Genomic DNA, 21,644 nt, shown 5'->3' with positions numbered 1-21,644 from the left:
GGATCCAAGGTGGAAGTGACACCCCAGGTTGTGGAAAAGCCCAAGGAAGACCTTGAAACTGAGGGGTTAAAACAGTCCTGTTGAAGGGCTTTTGCCCGAAACGTCGATTTTCCTGCTCTTCGAATGCTGCCTGACTGGCTGTGCTTTTCCAGCACCAATCTAATCTAGACTTTGATTTCCAGCATCTGCAGTCCTCACTTTTGCCTAAAACAGTAGTATCCTGGTATTTTCCCAGACTGTGTGGTATCCAAAACCCACTATCATAAGCCACAGCACGAAGCAAAAAGTAAAGAGAAAGAGGAATTAGCAGATATCCTGTTTGACGTAATGGTGCAGGAAAAACCTGAACAGGCAGAGGGTCAGACAGAAGTGTTCAGTCCTGAAAGGCCAAAAGACTTGCAACAGCAAGACAAGACAATAAAAGATATATATAGGTGGATGCATACTCCGAAAAGGAGGCAGAGAATAATCTGGAGGGTTATTACCTGTAAGATTGAATCCTAAGACAGAAATGCAGACCACGGCAGGTTAGTGCAGAGGAGAAATGGGCAGAAGTGCACCAGAATGTGTTACTGGTAGTGTACAGACAGGATGTGTTACGGGTAGCACATGAACTACCTGTAGGAGGTCACCTAGGGGTACGAAAGACTCAGGCTAAGGTACAAAAACATTTTTATTGGCCTGGAATGCATAAGGATGTGGTTAACTTTTGCTGTACATGTCATACATGCCAAATGGTAGGTAAGCCACAGACGGTAATAAAATCAGCTCCTTTATTGCCAATTCCTGCATTCAAAAAACCTTTCATACGGGTTATAATCGATTGTGTAGGTTCTCTCCTGAGATCTAAAAGGGGGAACCAGTACTTGTTAACCATAATGGATATATCTCCCAGATTTCCAGAGGCAATTCCATTATGGAGTATCAAGGCAAAAAGGGTGGTAGAGGAGTTAGTAACTTTCTTCACATGGTATGGGCTACCCAGAGAGATTCAGTCAGACCAAGGGTCAAATTATACTGCAAGGCTGTTTAAGGTGGTTATTGATAGCTTAGGTAGAGAGCACTTTAAATCAAGTGCTTATCATCCTGAATCCCAGGGAAAGGTAGCGTCAGACCTTGAAGACCATGTTGAGAGCATACTGTCAGGATTACCCGAATGATTAGGATAAAAGGTATCCCATTCGTATTGTTTGCCATTGGAGATGCTCCAAATGAATCTACTCAGTTCACTCCTGTTGAGTTAATATTCAAGTATGAAGTGAGAGACCCTTTGAAATTAATTAAAGAAAAATTGACAGGACCAAAGTCGGAGATCTCACACTTAGATTATGTACTGGAGGTGAGGGAGAGATTAAATCAAGTAAGTGAGTTAGCTAAACAGATTCTAAAGAGGGCACAGCATAGAATGAAGCAAGTGACAGATAAAAGCTCTGAGACTCGGTCTTTTTCCCGAGGAGATGACATGTTAGTACTGTTACCATTGATAGGAGATCCCTTCAAAGCCAGGTTTTGTGGTCCCTATCAAATTAAGAAAAAGTTGAGGCAGGTGAACTATCTAGTAAAGATGCCAGATGGAAAAAAAGATATTGGATATGTCATGTGAACACGTTGAAACCATGTATACTAGAGAGAAAGGATTAGAGAAGGTGTTAGTTACTGCTCTACAGAGTGAGGAATCAAATCCAGATAATGTGGATTTTGATGTGCCTCAAAATGGATTTAAAAATGAAGAGGTGCTTGAGGAGTGGGATAGGTTAGTAAGTTATCTGTCTCATGAGCATTGAACACAGTTGAAAGATTTGTTACTGCAATATAAGGACATGTGTAAGAATCAGATGCAGAGGTCTATTGCTATTGTACATGAAGTAGACTTAGGGAATAATGCTCCAATAAACCAACACCCCTATCAGCTTAATCCTTTCAAAGCCAGACAGGTCCAGATGGAGATGGAGGCCATGCTTGATGAGGATATCATTAAACCATGTCAGAGCGAGTGGGGTTTGGCAATTGTCTTATTTCCCAAACTGGACGGGACTCAACGATTCTGCATGGATTATCAGAAGGTCAATGACATTACAAAATTGGACTCATATCCAATTCTGAGATTGGAGGACTGTATCCAGAAAGTTGAACAAGCCAGTTACATCACCAACTTGGACTTACTGCGTGGTTAGTGGCAGGTACCTTTATCAGAGACGGCAAAAGAAATTTCTGCCAAGTGGGCTGTATCAGTTTAAAATGATGCCCTTTGATACCCTTTGGAATGAAGAATGCACCTGCCACATTTCAAAGACTCATGAACAGAGTTGTGGCTGGGTTAACAAACTGTGAAATCTATTTGGATGATGTAGTGATCTTTAGTAAACTCTGGAAAGATCACATGGTATAGTTGGCAGAGCTCTTTGAACAACTATGAGAAGCAAAACTGGTGATAAACTTAAACAAAACTGAATTTGTGAAAGCAGAGGTGACATCTTGGGACATAACATTGGTCAGAGAAACTTGACCCCACGGAATGCAAAGATGAAGGCAATTGAGGAATTTCCATGACCAACCTTGAAGAAAGAGATGCTTCGATTCTTGGGACTCAACGGATTCTGTTGGAAATTTGTTCCAAACTTCAGTAGTGTAGTGGCACCGTTAACCGATCAGCTGAAGAAGACCACAAAGTTTTGATGAACAGAACAATACCAGGAGCCATTCGGCCATTTGAAAGCCATATTTTTAACCATCAAACCAGTTTTAGCTACACCAAACTTTTCAAAGCCTTTTAAAGTTGCCATCAATGCTAGTGACATAGGAGTTGAAGCTGTACTGCTACAGTAAGGTGAAGATGGGATTGAACCACCAGCTGGTTACTTTTTGAAGAAACTCAACATCTACCAGAGGAAATACTCCATGATCAAAAGAGAACTATTGAGTTTGGTACTGGCCTTACAACATTTTAATGTGTATGTCACGAACAATGTGTCGGAGACGGTTGTGTACACGGATCACAATCCTTTTACATTCTTAGGACACTTTAAAGACAAGAATATGAGACTATTTTGTTGGTGTCTTTTGTTACAGACTTTTAATTTAAAAATTGTAGATGTAGCACGTCGTAAGAACATAATCATACATGTGTTATTGCTGATTTAACTGATAAAGTTTAGATGAGATTTGTATTTATCTAATGTTTTATATATATATGGGAAGAAGTTAAGGTGAACTTAGATTAAGGTTATCTGTATGTTATGGTTATGTGTTTAAAAAATAAAATTAAAAAATGAAGCCATCTTTTCATTATGATGGTTCACTTTTTCTTAAGGGGGGATGTGTTATCAAGGTGTAAGGGCTTCTGTACCTTTAAGAGAGTTGAAAGACTTAGCAAGCGCACAGCATGCTGGAGAACTTATAATGTAACATTTAGTCCAGCAGCTACCAGTACCTGGGTTGCTTTGAGACAAAAACAAATTCAAATTTGGCCAATCAGTTTAAATTATGCCCCAAGATACTAACTGTCAATCAAGTTTGAATTTAGTATTTTGACAATATTAAAAGCCAATGAAACAATCTGATCCTTTGGGGTATAAGACCGGGAACTTAATATGGCAGGTAAAGTGTCAGCAACCAGTAGTATCTTTGCTTTGTCCCATAAAAGAAAATTTGGTGAGTTGATCAGTTGCCAAGATGCATTCTTATCCTTTGACGTGGATAATATCAATCACAATCTCACACCACAGCTCAGGAGGATTTTCATGTGGAATGAAATTTCTTGTGAGGTAGACAGGATAATGAAGAAGGCATTTGTTATGTTTGCCTTTATTGGTCAGTGCATTGAGTATCGGAGTTGAGAGGTCATGTCGCATTGGTTAGGCTACTATGGGAATACAGCTCACAATTCTGGTCTCCCAGCTATAGAAACGATGTTGTGAAACTTGAAAGGATTCAGAAAAATTTACAAGGACATTGCTGGGATTGGAGGATTTGAACTATAGGGAGAGACTAAATAGGCTGGGGCTATTTTCCCTGGAGTGCCAGAGGCTGAGGGGTGACGTTATGGAGGTTTATAAATCATGAAGGGCATGGATAGGATAAATAGACAACCTTTTTTCATCAGGGTAGAAGAATCCAAAGCTGGAGGGGCATAGGTCTAAGGTGAAAGGGAAAACATTTAAAAGGGATCTAAGGGGCAACTTTTTTTCACGCAGAGGGTGGTGTGTGTACGGAATGAGGTGCCAGAGGAAGTGGTGGAGGCTGGTACAATGACAGCATTTAAAAGGCATCTGGATGGGTACATGAACAGGAAGGGTTTAGAGGGATATGGGCCAAGTGCTGGAAAATGAGACTGGATTAATTTAGGATATCTGATCAACATGGACAAATTAGACCGAAGGGTTTGTTTCCATGCTAAATATCTCTATGACTCTATGACTCTAGCAGTGTTGAGGTCAATGGGATTGACATGTTTCACATGACTTGATCAGTTGATTAATGTTCTTATTGATGCCAGATTGCTGGATTTATCTGACCCTCAGTTTCTTGCTGTTTTTCTGTGCCCATGGAGCCAATACGTATATGGTCAAGAGTACCTCAACGTAAAGCTTGTGGAAGAATCTTTGCCTTTGAAATTTCTGGAGAGACTTAGTTCATGGCTGAATGACCAGAAAAAATGTGCTTGCTCAAGGACCTGTCGAATGCCATTGAATGTTGGATCTGATTGAGGGTTTCTAAATCATGCGTGGGCTGGACAGATTAGATAGGGCAAGCTGTTCCTCCTTGTAAGAGGAAGAGGAATGAGAGGGCATAGATTTAAAGCAATATGCAAATGAGGCCAGACTAAAGTGAGGAACAATGTTTTCATGAGTGGTTTGTGTCTGGATTGCATCGCCTGCAGGTGTGGTGGTGGCAGGTTCAATTGAAGCATTCAAGAATGCATCTCATGAGATACAGAGAAGCGCATGATCATTAAATGCAAAACCACTGACCAAGATTTTCAGATAGCCATGTTAAATTTACATGCAACTCTTCAACTCGTGGCTCACCTTCACTGGTTACTCTCCTGTTTGGAAGTCAGAATTGTTATTGGTTTCAATGGTTTACAGGAATTTGGGAAAATGCAGAAGATTGGCACTGCGTAGTGTAGTCTGTGCCGACTTAATGTACCGAATGGCCTCAATCTGCATTGTAATAATTCAGTGACCCGGGCACACTCTGATTGGTTTTGATCTCCTTAAGCTGTTGTGCTGGATTAGACATATCTTGCTGGATCTGCTCTGCTTAGCAGTCCCCAAAATGAATGATGTTAATTTGGAGAATACCTTCAAACCCAGATGTGACAATGTCCACTTGTAAGGCTAGAAGAATACCGCTGTTTTATTCAGCAGCCTTGCCCCACAGCAGTCAAAAGGAGAATCCTGCAATGATTTTGTATTCTCTGAGCCACCATCACGATCAGGAATACTACCTTCAGGCTATGGATCAGCTGTCATTATCCATTGGGGTAGCCAAATTCTAAATGGGAATGTTTTTGTTGTTACATGAACCTAATTGAGATTATCTGAACTAATTCCACAGCTCTCTAGATAATGGTTGTATCTTACCTGGTGAGCTCAGATCTGTCCTGTAACACACCGTCACTTCTTGAGTATGTTATTTGCAAATCTATCCAACTGCTTGGTTTAGCAAACATAGAATTTTACTGTTTGTTTGGTTGTCAAATGACATTGTAGCAAAAGGTAGAGACAGTTAGCAGTAGTTGGTACTCCTTGTGGAATGTTTGCTTACTGTAATCATCAGTAAAATGGATTATTGGTCTCAGCTCAGACACCTTTAGGAGATGGCAACTTTCAGAGGGAAAGTCTTCTTGCACTGCCTTCCTTCTCCCCCTAGTGGATAATTCACTGGCAACTACTAAATGGTGATATGCAAAAGTGGGGGCATAACAAGGTCATTGAAGATACTTACTTAATTAAGTTGGGAACATGTCCTTTGTATTACGTGAATGACAAAACCATAGTCTTTGGAATATTCCATGACGTGTTCCAAATTAAGGTGCCTGAGCATATGCGGGAGAAGAATACAAGTTGTTCTGCTATAATGCACGTTTCCTTAACGCAAATTTGCTATAACGCGATTGATGAATTGGGGACACAGTTTCAGACGTGTGTATTCGATATAATGCAATTCCAGCCCCATTACTTTAAATGATGCAGCTGTTACGCGATTTTCTTATAACACGGGATTGCATGAGAATGGATCTACCACAGAACTGACTGTAGCTGAATAAGAATTTTAAAACGTTGGATGATGTTTGCATGGAACAGAGAGTCGTTGGACTGAATGGTCTTTTTCTGTGCTGTGTCCTATGTTGTAAGAAGAAGAACATTTGTGCATGTCAATTTTATCAGCTGAAAATGATAAACCTCAATCTTAATATTTATGCAAATTGGGAAAAAGTCAGAGTAAGGAAAAATAGACACTGTACTGGACAAGTGAACAATGGAAAATAGAGTAAATTTTCTTAAAAAGCGTAGAGTGATTCAGTCATAGAATCCCTACAATAGCCTATTGAATCCATACCATCAATCTGAAGAGCGCCCCACCCTGTCCCTGCATTTCTCATAGCTAATGAACCTAATCTACACATACCTGGACAAAAGGGGACTATTTTAGCATAGACAATCCACCTAATTTGCACATCATTGGACTGTGGGAGGAAACTAGAGCACCCGGAGGAAACCCACACAGATACAGAGAGAATGCACAAACTCCACACAGACACTCGCCTAAGGGTGGAATTGAACTGAGATCCTTAGGGCTGTGAGGCAATAGTGCCAACCACTGAGCCACCGTGCCACCCCAGTCATGTGCAGGATAGTAAATAGGCAATTATTATACCAGGAAGAACAAGTTCTTTTTTGATTACAAAGTTTATAAGATACTTTCAATATCACCCGAGATGGATTTGAAAAAGAGTAATAGTAATTCACAAGGATTTTTTAAACATGTGTGAACTAAAAGGGATTTTAGCAATCCAAATACCCCACATATTAAAAAGTTTTAAATACATTAAGATTGAAGTATAACAACAGAGATTATAATGACTATTTTTCTTTAATGGATTTATCAGAAATACTCATTATATTGCGGTGACTTAATACTCAGTGCATTGTCATCTTGGCTGGTCACATTACAATAACTGAGAGTATATTTTGCAATAAATTACTTTTAAGTACAGGGATGGCAATGAGGAACTGTATTCACTGCCGACACTTATTACTGCACAAAAAGAGCCCAGGACATGTTCACCAACACTGAAAGTGCACTGTAAAACAATCGAAAATGCAGCATGAAGAATTCAAACCCTTGGAGGAATTAAGTGTTTAAGCTCAAGCACTGTGCCACATCACTGTGCAAATGGGGATCAAAGCTGGTATCAGACTTGGAGGTGTTATGAACAAGGCCAGACCCCCCTCAAATCATTTCAAGAAGGTAGCCTAACTTTTCTAGTCATTTTAAGCAGGTGTAAAGTGGATATTCCAGGAGAGATGCAGCTGGCCCAACCACTCAGTTGTAAACAAAACAGAATTTATTTACAGACTACTGAATGAAACATGAACAAAACAGAACTGAATTTAGAATAATTTAGAGCTGAAAATGTGTTGCTGGAAAAGCGCAGCAGGTCAGGCAGCATCCAAGGAACAGGAGAATCGACGTTTTGGGCATAAGCCCTTCTTCAGGAATGAGGAAAGTGTGCCCAGCAGGCTAAGATAAAAGGTAGGGAGGAGGGACTTGGGGGAGGGGCGTTGGAAATGCGAGAGGTGGAGGGAGGTCAAGGTGAGGGTGATAGGCCGGAGTGGGGTGGGGGCGGAGAGGTCAGGAAGATGATAGCAGGTTAGGAAGGCGGTGCTGAGTTCGAGGGATTTGACTGAGACAAGGTGGGGGGAGGGGAAATGAGGAAACTGGAGAAATCTGAGTTCATCCCTTGTGGTTGGAGGGTTCCCAGGCAGAAGATGAGGCGCTCTTCCTCCAACCGTCGTGTTGCCATGGTCTGGCGATGGAGGAGTCCAAGGACCTGCATGTCCTTGGTGGAGCGGGAGGGGGAGTTAAAGTGTTAGGCTACGGGGTGGTTGGGTTGGTTGGTCCGGGTGTCCCAGAGGTGTTCTCTGAAACGTTCCGCAAGTAGGTGGCCTGTCTCCCCAATATAGAGGAGGCCACATCGGGTGCAGTGGATGCAATAGATGATGTGTGTGGAGGTGCAGGTGAATTTGTGGCGGATATGGAAGTGTCCCTTGGGGCCTTGGAGGGAAGTAAGGGGGGAGGTGTGGGCGCAAGTTTTGCATTTCTTGCAGTTGCAGGGGAAGGTGCCGGGAGTGGAGGCTGGGTTGGTGGGGGGTGTGGACCTGACGAGAGAGTCATGGAGGGAGTGGTCTTTTCGGAACGCTGATAGGGGAGGGGAGGGAAATATATCACTGGTGGTGGGGTCCGTTTGCAGGTGGCGGAAATGACGGCGGATGATACGTTGTACATGGAGGTTGGTGGGGTGGTAGGTGAGGACCAGTGGGGTTCTGTCCTGGTGGCTGTTGGAGGGGCGGGGCTCAAGGGCGGAGGAGCGGGAAATGGAAGAGATGCGGTGGAGGGCATTGTCGACTACGTCTGGCAGAAAATTGCGGTCCTTGAAGAAGGAGGCCATCTAGGTTGTACGGTTTTGGAACTGGTCCTCCTGGGAGCAGATGCGGCGGAGACGAAGGAATTGGGAATATGGGATGGCGTTTCTACAGGGGGCAGGGTGGGAGGAGGTGTAGTCTAGGTAGCTGTGGGAATCGGTCGGTTTATAGTAGATGTCCGTGTCGATTTGGTTGCCCAAGAAAGAAATGGAAAGGTCTAGGAAGGGGAGGGAGGAGTCTGAGACGGTCCAGGTGAATTTGAGGTCGGGGTGGAAGGTGTTGGTAAAGTGGATGAACTGTTCAACCTCTTCGTGGGAGCACGAGGCAGAGCTGATACAGTCATCGATGTAGCGGAGGAAAAGGTGGGGGTTGGTGCCAGTGTAGCTGCGGAAGATGGACTGTTCCACATATCCTACGAAGAGGCAGGCATAGCTGGGGCCCATGCGGGTGCCCATGGCTACTCCTTTCGTTTGGAGGAAGTGGGAGGATTGGAAAGAGAAGTTGTTCAGGGTGAGGACCAGTTCAGTCAGTTGAAGGAGGGTGTCAGTAGAAGGGTAATTTAACCTATCTGAGAACCCACTCGGCTCTATCGCAACTTAATGATGCTGTTCCAAATACTTGTAGCATCCCCATAAACAACCTCTTGGCAAAAGAAAGGTAAAATCAAGCATGGGTTCTTCCAGGAGAGGTGTCAGAGAGAGGGAGAGAGAGAGAGAGAGAGGATCAGCATGGAGCTGCTTCTTTGGGTCTCCAGCAACTTCTTTGGGTTCCCAGTAAAACTTGGCCAGCAACTGCAAACAAAACAGATTGCTAAACCCAAACCAAACCAAACCAAGCCCTAAACTGGGAGAACTGGCCACTCCGCTTTCATTGTACAGGTGGTTTAAAAAATACCTTAAAGCTTTTTCAAGTAGATATTTCCAAAGATATTGGAACCTCTGCCTTTTTGACCCCTCTGAAAAAAAACAAGGACAACATAACCTTGGTAAAGGAGCACCATCGTCACAGAACGAGCTCCTGCTTGAAGGAGCACAATTCTTTGAGAACCGCCACTAGCAAGAGAAATAGGAAAAAGGAACCAAAGAAAGAGATGCCAATGATCTCAACGCCAAGGACCAATTCCACCACCTGCCAGTGTGCAGTCAGCTTGGGCTCATCATCCACACAAGGACCCACAGAGCCATGACCAGTGTCACAGAATGTCTTTAGTGATTGCCAATGATGACAACAATAACTCTAGCAACAAAACAGCTTGTATTGTTCTCGTGACTTTAATGTACCCAAGTTGCTTCATGTCAAAGTATTGTAAGCAAAAACAAGTTGACTCCAAGCTAATTGGGCAGATTGTGGAAGACTCGATTTCATGGGACTTCTGAAAGGAGATGCAGCAATTGGAGGGGTTTCAGAAGAAAATTCCAGAGCTTATAGTCCCAGGAGCTGACCTGACAGTGACCGAAGATAGAGGCATTAAAATTGCATGTCATCAAGGTGCCAAAATTTGAGAAGTTTAGATATCTTAGGAGGTTCTGAGGCTGAAGGAGATTACAGAGATAGTGAGGGGCAAGGCAATAAAAGCATTTAGATTCTTAGTGCCATACAGCACAGAAGAGGACCATTGAGACTGTGCTGACCCATCTGCACTGATCTCACTTGCCAGCACTTGGCCCATAGTGCTCATCCACATACTTTTTAAAAGGTTTCCCTCCTCAACTCCCCTCTCAAGCAGTGTATTCCAGATTCCCACCACTTTCAAGATAAATTCTTTTTTCTCAAATACCCTCCACACCTTCTGCCTTTCACCTTAAAATGATGCCCCCTTGTTATTGACCCTTTTATGATGGGGAATAGCTGCTTCCTACCCACCCTGTCCAGGCCCTTCATCTTCTTACACAACTCCACGAGGTGACCCCTCTCTGCCTTCTCTGCCCGACCAACAACCCAAGCCTATCCAGCCTCTCTCCATTGCTAAAATCCTCCATCACAGGCAACTTTTTAACTTTGGCAGCATCCTGGTGAATGTCCCTCTGCATCCCCTCCACTGCAATCACATCCTTCTTGTGGTGTAGTGACCAGAACTGCACACAGTGCTCCAACTGTAGTCTCAACAAAGTCCTATATAACTCCACTATAACTTCCTTGTCTTCATAATCTATGCCATGACTGATAAAGGCAAATGCTTCTGTATGCCACCTTAATGACTGTATCAACCTGACCTTCAGGCACTGTGGACACCAAGATCATTCTATTCCTCTGAGCTTCCTAGTGCCCTGACATTCATTGAAATAAGAATGAGAGTTCTAAAACTGATGCTTTGTTTAATTGGATCGGAGAACTCAGGGACAAACAAGATGTTTTTAATATTAATTGTTTAAGCCTAATTCTATAGGCTATATCTTAAACTGCTTAATTCATACATTGAGAAATTTGTTGTAATTACCTCACATCTGTTTATAGGATACCATCTAAAAAAATTTATTTAGAGTTCACGATGTTGTAATCTCCTTGTGGTTCACTGCTTCAGACCAGCGTGGTGTGATGTCATTAAAGCCATGTTAGGATATGGTGGAGGCCAATGTTCCGGGGACACTAGTTCATATCCCACGATAGCACCAATTCATAAACAGTCTGGGACTGAAAGATGGTCTCAGTGATGGTGACTGTCATAATTGTGTGTTACATTTCTTAATGTGAATGTGCTGGTGTTGGACTGGGGTGGACAAAGTTAGAAATCACACAATACTAGGTTATAGTCCAACAGGTTTATTTGAGAATACTAGCTTTCGGAGTCCTGCTCATTCATCAGCTAACTCCTGATGAAGGAGCAGCATTCTGAAAGCTAATACTTCCAAATTTACATTTTTTAACGCAGAGTGGCCTCTCTCATGTTACATTGGTAAGTAGCACAGGTTCAATATTACTTGAAAATCTCCAACAGGTTACTTAACAGGCAACCTGATAACTTGTGGTTAGAAATTACATACACACCTTTTGAAATAATCCCACAGAGGCTGGTATCTATGACCAAGTCACCCCTTATTTGCACATGAACAGTCCTTGACTTTAGTACGGCCGCATTCAGAGTCAGGGATTAGAGAGTCAGTATCTCTGACAGTCAGGCCTCCCTGATCAGAGCAGATTAACAGCCCCAGTCAGGGAGCTCCTAATCTATGAGGTTCAGCTGAGCTGACTTTGTTACAATCACGACACCTTTAGTATTAGCATGCTGCTGCTTGGGATCATCATTGCTGCTGGCCTGATGGTTTCACCCTGGGCTTTGACTCATTAGCGTATTCAGCTCTTAAAGCAGTAACACAGTGTTGACTGTGACCCTGGTAGAAATTGCTGTGCATGGGGTGACAATCAGAAAACACAAGGTGATGAGTGTACAAATTTAGCGCAAGTAAGGAAAGGGCAGTAATGTTCTGGATTAAGTTACATTTCTACGGACTGGCTGCAGTGAGAGCCTCAGAACAGTCAGAGCAGAAAACACAGAAGGACTTCAGCTGAAGCTGGGCTGATGCAGGAGTGAAAGTGCTGTTACACACGTGGAGGTTACTGGTCTTTGTGATGGGAGGGGATGTGGGAGTCTGAAGCTCAGTTCAGGATCCAATAAGATGCCAAGGTTGCAAATGGGAAGGTTCTGCTATATTGTCCAGGGAGAGTGATGGAATTGGTCGTGTTGAAATTTGGATTCTGTACTAAACCCCAGAATGAGAAAATTCTCCTCAGAGAACCTTACCGACAAAAAGAATGATTGGTAATTGAGAATGCAAACCGGCTGGAGTCACTGTTCAACAAATATTAATCATTAACATTCTAATAGTCAAAGCATGGCATGAAATATAAGTTGAACACATGCCTGTCTGTCTTTACTTGGACCCTGATACTTCTGGAAGTCTTTTCTTGGTCCCTTGAACCTGATCTCTTGACTCATGAAGTGCTTCAAGGTTTTAACTTAGGCAATTCAAGTCTTCAAAAAATGCAAAATCCTTTTAAAAGACTTCAGCTCAAAGTTTCTTACCACCTTTCTATCTTAACTGGTGTCGTCACAGCAATTTGCTTATTGCTACTCTTTCTCACTCCCTACAGCTATGAGTGAATGCTCTCCGCTAAAAGCAGTTCCTTATAAAGATTTTTTAAAAAACTTTAGCTTATTCTTAAGACGTTTACCTTTTCCCGCAACATTCCAATGGCGATTCAATACCTATGCCTGACTGTCTGACAATGAATTCTTCAGCCTCTGACATTTACCCATTCACTGCTAATACCCTTGGCAAGGACTGAATACTAACAGCTAACCGTCCCGCCCTTTAGCAAATGTCCTTTTGACAAGTGTCGAACCCTGGTAAGTGAGTCATTTTTGTATTTTATTTTGCACTTTGCATTTAGGCAAAATTATGTATCTGTGTCAACACACTAATAAATTTTCTCCAACAACAAAGAGACCTTGGACTGCAGGTTCATAGTTCCTTGAAAATAGAGTCGCAGGTAGAGAAGATAGTGAAGAAGATGTTTGGTATACTTGCCTTTATTGGTCAGTGCATTGACTATAAGAGTTAGGAGATCATGTTGCAGCTGTACAGGACGTTGATTAGGCCCACTTTTGAATACTGTATTTAATTCTGGTTTCCCTGCTGTAGAAAGGATGTTGTGAATTTGAGAGGGTTCAGAAAAGAATTACGAGGATGTTGGCAGGAGTGGAGGGTTTGAGCTATAGGGACAGGCTGAATAGACTGGAGTTATTTTCCCTGGAGTGTCAGAGGCTGAGGGGTGACATTATAGAAATTTATAAAATCGTGAGGGGCAGGGATAGGATAAATAGACAAAGTCTTTTCCCCAGTGAAGCAGAGTCCAAAACTAGAGGACATAGGTTTAAGGTGAGGGGGGGAAAGAATGAAAAGAGACCTAAGAGGCCACTTTTTCGTGCAGACGGTGGTGCATGTATGGAAGAGGAAGTGGTGGAGGCTGGTACAATTGCAACATTTAAAAGGCCTCGAGGTATATGAATAGGAAAGGTTTAGAGAGATATGGGCCAAATGCTGGCAAATATGACTAGATTAGATTAGGATATTGGCATGGACAAGTTAGACCAAAGGGTCTGTTTCCATGCTGTACATCTCTATGACTCTATAACTATTTCCTTACCAATGGGAAGTGAGTTCACAGCTTCTCTACAACAACCTAATCTTAACATACACCATATATTCACAATTCCTAACTAATGGGAGAAGTACTTGTGGTGGCCCTCCAGTATATTCAGCCTTAACTCATATCATTTGTTTCCAATTCTTGTTCTTGTGCCACCTTTGGCTTCTGTTTACTGCTAATAATAGGCTTATTGGAGCACAAATGCAAAATGTGTTCCAACTATAACCCCGATAACTATAACCCCGATAACTATAACTAGAACTTTACTTTTTGTTCCCCCCTTAAAGCTACATTGCAGTATTTCATACTTAAAGAAACTCCAATCATCATAGAATCCCTCACAGTGTGGAAACAGCACAACAAGTCCGTACCAACCCTCTGAAGAGCATCTTCCCACCCTATCCCTGAAACCCTGCATTTCCCAGAGCTAATAAACCTAATCTATACTTCCTAGAACATTATGGGCAATTTCCTATGGCCAATCTACCTAACCTGCACATCATTGGACTGTGGGTGGAAACCAGAGAACCTAGGGGAAACCCACGCAGACATGGGGAGAATGTACAAACTCCACACAGACAGACACCTGAGGATGGAGTTGAACCCAGGGTCCTTGGTGCTGTGAGGCAGCAGTGCTAACCACTGAATCACTGTCTCACCCAATCTGACCCCATCCTAATAATTAATGTCTTGAAGAGGAGGTGTGTGCTGCTGAGGCTGTGTAAGGCTCTTGTCAGACCGCATTTGGAATATTGTGAACAGTTTTGGGCACCATATCTAAAGAATATGCTGACATTGGAGGGGGTCCATTGGAGGTTTACAAGGATGACCTCAGAGATGAAGGGCTTGTCATATAAGGAGCGATTGAGGACTCTTGGTCTGTACTCGATGGAGTTTAGAAGGATGAGAAGGAATCTGACTGAAACGTACAGAATACTGAGAGGCCCAGATAGAGTGACATGGAGAAGATGTTTCCACAAGTAGAAGAGATGAGGATCTAAGGGCAAAGTCTCAATTTGAAGGGACAACGCTTTAGAGCTGAAATGAAGAGGAATTTCTTCAGCCAGAGGGTGGTTAATCTCTGAAATTCATTGTTGCAGAGGGCTATGGAGGCCACATCATTGAGTGCCTTTAAGATAGATAGGTTCTTGCTTAGTAATGGGATCAAGAGTTATGGGGAGAAGGCAGGAGAATGGGGTTGACAAACATGGTCAAATGGCAGAGCAGACACGATGGGCTGAATGGCCTAATTCTGCTCCTGTATCTTATGACCCAAACTTACTGTTGGATAACTTAGGCCTTATCGGTTACACCAACGAGTCAATGAGGTGAGGTCTAACAATGGGCAAAGATCAGAGACTGGCTGGTGGAGACCAAAGAAGGTGCATTTTGTTTTCCTAATGCTTAATTGGAGGAATGTCCTGCTCATTTAGCATTGGATGTGTGAAGAATGCATATGTATGAGAGTAGAATGGCTGGAGTGTAACACATTCATTTAATGAATTGCATGGAGTTTGGAAGAGATTCGGGGACCCCATGTTGTGGAAAAGGCCAGACCACTCAAAACATTCTTAAAGAAGCACTCCAGACCATAACTTTGCTATTTGTTTTGGTAAGTATACAGTGAAAATTACCCAGAGTAGGTTAGCTAGATTGACTACCCGGTTTTAAAACAGACAAAAATTTATTTACAAAATTATGGAATGAAACACAAAGAACAAAATATAGAATACCCGCAGAATGCAGTCTATCCAAACTAGACTTAGTTATGCTGTTCTGAAAATACACAACAGTACCAATAACCAAACCCCCTTAAACACAGAATAAAAATGAAACAGAGACTTACAGGTCAAAGTTAGAAGGGCAGAAGGAGAGAGAGTCTAGCAGCCTGTTTCCACATAGCCCACAGTCGAACTGGCTCAAACAAGACTTCAGCTTTCAGGACTGACCACTCCCCTTTCATTATACAGGTTACTTCTAAAACACAAAAGCTGTGGCCTAAAGTCTCATCGGTTTATGTGTAAACAAAAAGGCCTCTCAATGAACCCTTTTCATCTCTGTACCAACCCAGTCATTTCGGAGCCCGAGCTGTTTTGCGACCCCTCTGAAGGAAATCAAGGACACAGTATCCTTGAGAAAAGGAACAGCTTTGAGAGAGAGAGAGGACCGGCTTTGTGACACCTATTGACTTGATGCACAGAGCAGCAGTCAACAAAAGCAACAGAAAGCAGGCTGAAGTGTGGGGCCAAGTCAGCGGAAGTCAGTGCTCCAACAGTGAAGTTCTCTGGTCAGACTTCGCCTTGATTACTGTGTCCAGTTGTGATCCGTAGGACACAAGGGATTCAAGCATTCCATTCTTGGCGTGCAGTTCAGAGCTGAACCACAGGGAAGTTGGAAGTGAAGCATTCATTCCAGCTGAGCTGTACCCTGTTTATACTACAAAAAAACAAAATAGTGGAAAAGTTGAAACAAAGTCAGAAAATTCTGGAAACACCCAAATGCAAGCCAGAAGCTGTGGAGAGAATAGACAATCTGATATTTCAGAGAGGGACCCTGTATGCGATGAGGGGGCTGCGGGGAAAGGGGAGAGATTGATTGTCTGTTCTCTGCAGGTGCTGCCAGCTCAGCTAAAGTCTCCCCAACATTTCAAACTTGTGTTCCCTATTAAACTTACTGATCTGAAACTACAGTTCAGACCTGCTGAGTTTCTCCAGTACTTTCACTTTTTGGTGTGTGTCAGAGTCTCTTAGAGTTATAGAGTCATAGAGATATACAGCACGGAAACAAGCCCTTCAGTCCAACTTGTCCATGCTGACCAGATATCCTAACCTAATCTCATCCCATTTGCCAGCTTTTGGCCCATATCCGTCTAAACCCTTTCTATTCAAATACCCATCCGGATACCTTTTAAATGTTGCAATTGTACCAGCCTCCACCACTTCCTGTGGCAGCTCATTCCATGCATGTACCACCTTCTGCGTGAAAAAGTTGCTCCTTAGGTCTCTTTTATATCTTTCACCCCTCACCCTAAACCTATGCCCTCTAGTTCTGAACTCCCCCACCCCAGGTAAAAGACTTTGTCTGTTTACCCTATCCATACCCCTCATGATTTTATAAACCTCAATAAGGTCACCCTTCAGCCCCTGACCCTCCAGGAAATACAGCCCCCGCCTATAGCTCAAATCCTCCAACCCTGGCAACATCCTTGTAAATCTTTTCTGAACCATTTCAAGTTTCACAACATCCTTCTGATTGGAAGGAGACCAGAATTGCATGCAATATTCCAACAGTGGCCTAACCAATGTCCTGTACAGCCGCAACATGACCTCCCAACTCCTGTACTCAATATTCTGACCAATAAAGGAAAGCATACCAAACGCCTTCTTCACTATCCTATCTATCCGCGACTCCACTTTCAAGGAGCTATGAATCTGCACTCCAAGGTCTCTTTGTTCAGCAACACTCCCTAGGACCTTACCATTAAGTGTTTAAGTCCTGCTCTGATTTGCTTTCACAAAATGCAGCACCTAACATTTGTCTAAATTAAACTCCATCTGCCACTTCTCAGCCCATTGGCCCATCTGATCAAGATCCCGTTGTAATCTGAGGTAACCCTCTTCGCTGTCCACTACACCTCCAATTTGGGTGTCATCTGCAAACTTACTAACTATACCTCTTATGCTCACATCCAAATCATTTATATAAATTGACGAAAAGTAGAGGACCCAGCACTGATCCTTGTGGCACTCCACTGGTCACAGACCTCCAGTCTGAAAAACAACCCTCCACCACCACCCGCTGTCCTCTACCTCTGAGCTAGTTCTGTATCCAAATGGCTAGTCTCTCTGTATTCCATGAGATCTAACCTTGCTAACCAGTCTCCCATGGGGAACCTTGTCAAACGCCTTTTGCTGGCCTTGTCAGCTGATTATGGCTGTGATGAGTTTCTACTCAGTTTGAAATGTGTGATCTGCAACTGTGGGGACAGTTACAACAATTAAAACAGCTTCAATTGAGGGGTGCATGCTATTGATTGAATCCCAATTTCATACAGCATGAATTGACCCTCCAATTAAGTGCAAAAGCAAAGTTGTGTCCTTCAGTGGACCCAGACCTCAGGTCCACTCCCATTCCAATGGTATACAGAATGTTCCACTGAATTAATTGTGGAACAGTCTTAGGGGATGTATTGAGGGGGATGTTTCAGCCTCTGGGGCATGTCCTTTGTGACACAGTAAGTCAACAGTTTGAAGAAAACAAAGAGGAATTTACTGTTTTGAAACTGCTAGATATGAGTGACTACTGGACATTGACGTTTCTTAATTGTTAGATTAAGAAATGACCAATATGCAAAACTCAGGAATATCAGGAAAGTTTAGCAATTGAAGATATGAATGCAGTAAGTGATATTTATGTGAAGCAGAGGGAAGGGAAGGTGCAGCCCCACAGAAGAGTTACTGAACTGTTTTGAAGAGTGAATGATGTTATATGTACAGGACTGTGTTAGAGAGGGAATGGTGTTATATATACAGGACTGTGTCAGAGAGGGAATGGTGTTATATACACAGGACTGTGTTAGAGAGGGAATGGTGTTATATATACAGGACTGTGTCAGAGAGGGAATGGTGTTATATATACAGGACTGTGTCAGAGAGGGAATGGTGTTATATACACAGGACTGTGTTACAGAGGGAATGGTGTTATATACACAGGACTGTGTTAGAGAGGGAATAGTGTTATACATACATAAATGTGTTAGAGAGGGAATGGTGTTATACATACAGGACTGTGTTAGAGAGATTTAGAGGTGCCGGTGTTGGACTGGGGTGGGCAAAGTTAAAAACCACACAATACCAGGTTATAGTCCAACTGGTTTAATTGGAAGCGCTAGCTTTCGGAGCGCTGCTCCTTCATCAGGTGGTTGTGTTAGAGAGGGAATGGTGTTCTATAGAGCGAGAATGGTGCTCTATGGCTAGCACTGCAGCCCAGAGGGTGGGTTCCCTCTCATTAAGTCGACCGTGTGGTTGGTGGTGAAACCAGACACCCAGGCGGTGTTTTAGCTAAACAGTCCAGTCAATAGCGAGCGGCTATTTAAACAGGAGGACCAGCGCAGAGCTCTCTCCCCGGTCAGTGTGTCTGTGTCTGTGTGTGTGAGAGACGGAGCTCTCTCCGACCGGGCTCTCTGGAAATGCTGTAAAGCCACCAGAGAGCAGTCTGTTTCTCCTCCGGCTCTGCTCCTCAATGAGTAATCGCCAGCAAGTGAAAGGGAGTCACTTGTGGAGCTCCAAGGCCGCTCTGAGGACACTGAGCTAACTCAGAGTGCCGCTGGATCCTTACAGGAAACGTGCTGTGGCTGTTTGGGGAGGGAGAGAGAGAGAGTGGGAAAGCCGTTCACTCCTTCCCCAATGAATGTGAAAGATCTGGGAAGCACCTTTTGAATAAAGCTCGGATTTAGTTACTGGAGCAAATGCATACAAATGTATTTAGCGACTCGAAGGAGAGATTGCAAACGCTCTACACTCGCAAGAAAGTAAGTCTCACTTTTTAACATTTCCTCCTCCTTTACCGATTTCCGATTTCATTCAGGATATGCCAGAATGGTGGGTCGGGGGGAGACAGAGAGAGAGAGAGAGAGACAGAGAGACGTGTATTTGGGATTGGCCAGTTCCCCAAATATAGCAAAGTGACAGGAGGATGCTGTGTGAGGGCTAGGTTTGCAGTGTCAGGGTGTGTGTCTGTGTCTGGGTATGTCCGTATGTGTGTGTGTGTCTGTGGCTGTGTGTGTCTGGGTATGTTCGTATGTGTGTGTCTGTGTCTCTGGGTATGTCCGTATGTGTGTGTGTGTCTGTGTCTCTGTGTGTGTCTGGGTATATCCGTATGTGTGTGTGTGTCTCTGTGTGTGTCTGGGTATGTCCGTATGTGTGTGTGTGTCTGTGGGTGTGTGTGTCTGGGTATGTTCGTATGTGTGTGTCTGTGTCTCTGTGTGTGTCTGGGTATATCCGTATGTGTGTGTGTGTGTGTCTGTGGGTGTGTGTGTCTGGGTATGTTCGTATGTGTGTGTCTGTGTCTCTGTGTGTGCCTGTGGCTGTGTGTGTCTGGGTATGTCCGTATGTGTGTGTGTGTGGATGTGTGTGTCTGGGTATGTCTGTATGTGTCTGTGTGTGTCTGGGTATGTCTGTATGTGTCTGTGTGTGGGTGTGGGTGTGTGTGCGCGTGTCTGTGTGTGAGTGATTGTCTATGTGTGTGTGGGTGTTTGTGTGTGTGTTTGTGTCAGTGTATGTCTGGGTGTGTGCCAGTGGGTGTGGATGTAGATGTGTGTGTATGGGTCTGTGGTTCTGTATGTTTGTGTATGTCTGTGTGTGTGTGCTCATGCTCATGTTGTGTTCACGGGCAGCTCAGGACCAGCCTTTGGGAGGGGGCATTGGCATTGTGTTAGCGCCGGCTCAGTGTCACTCTGGAGGCCAGTGCAGAGCTGGTTGTGAAAGTTCAGTATCCTGGGCAGGAAGGCAGCAGCCTCAGTCTGGCTGCTTGAGGGTTAGATTTAGTGTTTGAGATTTCTTGGTGCGGCTTTCTAAAAGGCTGTGATTCAGCACAGAGCGATCCAATGGGACACGTGGGCTGGTTCCAGCGCGGAACACCATAACAGTTTCAGGACAGTCCGAGAGAGGACCCGTGGCGCGGTGGGAGTGACCCTACCTCTCAACCAGGAGAGCCGGGCTCAGGTCCCACCTTGCTGCAGAGGTGTGTAAGTAACATCTCTGACCCGGAAAAATAACCTCCACTGCCCTCAATATCTTAGGGGCTGATTAAAAATCTCAGGAAGTCCTGAGGGGGTTGTGATGACACAGTATTACTGTCTTCATCTCTCAGCCAGGAGGCCTGGGTTCAAGTTCCAGAATTGTGCAATAACATCTTTGTGCAGGTTTATTAAAATAACTGACAAAACTATGAAACTGAGAAAGAGAATTGAGCATTGCTTTGAACACTGGGGAGTTCCGGATTACAACGATGTCCTTTGCTGAATTTGCACTTTGTTTTTAGCGATAGGTGTGTATTATTATCCTGCAGTGTGTTTCTGTCCCGGGGAGTGTGTTTCTGTTCCTGAGGTGAGTTACTGTCCCCAGGGTGTGTGACTGTCCCGGGGTGTATTACTGTCCTGGGGTGTGTTACTGTACTGGGGTGTCGTATTGTCCCAGGGTGGGTTACTGTCCTGGGGTGTGTTACTGTACTGGTGTGTGTTACTGTCCACAGGGTGTGTTACTGTCCCGATGTGTTACTGTCCTGGGGTGTGTTACTGTACTGGTGTGTGTTACTGTCCTGGGGTGTGTTACTGTCCCCAGCGTGTATTACTGTCCTGGGGTGTGTTACTGTCCTGGGGTGTATTACTGTCCTGGGGTGTGTTACTGTACTGGTGTGTGTTACTGTCCACAGGGTGTGTTACTGTCCTGGGGTGTATTACTGTCCTGGGGTGTGTTACTGTCCTGGGGTGTGTTACTGTACTGGTGTGTGTTACTGTCCACAGGGTGTGTTACTGTCCTGGGGTGTATTACTGTCCTGGGGTGTGTTACTGTCCTGGGGTGTATTACTGTACTGGTGTGTGTTACTGTCCACAGGGTGTGTTACTGTCCCGATGTGTTACTGTCCTGGTGTGTGTTACTGTACTGGTGTGTGTTACTGTCCTAGTGTGTGTTACTGTCCCCAGCATGTATTACTGTCCTGGGGTGTGTTACTGTCCTGGTGTGTGTTACTGTCCTGGGGTGTGTTACTGTCCTGGGGTGTGTTACTGTCCTGGTGTGTGTTACTGTCCCCAGCGTGTATTACTGTCCTGGGGTGTATTACTGTCCT

At 43.9% G+C, this 21,644-nt stretch overlaps 1 protein-coding gene across 2 annotated transcripts in view; it reads left to right on the top strand.

Moving 5' to 3' along the window:
• Window positions 1-21,644, top strand: part of col27a1b (collagen, type XXVII, alpha 1b) — a 707,279-nt gene that overhangs the window by 58,116 nt on the left and 627,519 nt on the right. The window contains exon 1 of one of the 2 annotated variants that reach the window (XM_087998237.1): window positions 18,940-19,329. The exons of the other annotated variant lie outside the window; for it this stretch is intronic. Within the exon in view, the coding sequence (XP_087854363.1) occupies window positions 19,277-19,329 (53 nt within the window). The 5' untranslated portion in view covers window positions 18,940-19,276. Of the gene's footprint in view, window positions 1-18,939; window positions 19,330-21,644 lie in introns of those variants that run through there. 2 annotated transcript variants of the gene reach the window in all.

Source organism: Chiloscyllium plagiosum, unplaced genomic scaffold, assembly GCF_037043375.1.
Source record: "Chiloscyllium plagiosum isolate Xiang-an unplaced genomic scaffold, Cpla_swu_hap1 HiC_scaffold_21, whole genome shotgun sequence".
Taxonomy (NCBI): domain Eukaryota; kingdom Metazoa; phylum Chordata; class Chondrichthyes; order Orectolobiformes; family Hemiscylliidae; genus Chiloscyllium; species Chiloscyllium plagiosum.
Note: the sequence above shows the minus strand (reverse complement) of the source record. Positions and strands in the feature narration are given on the sequence as shown.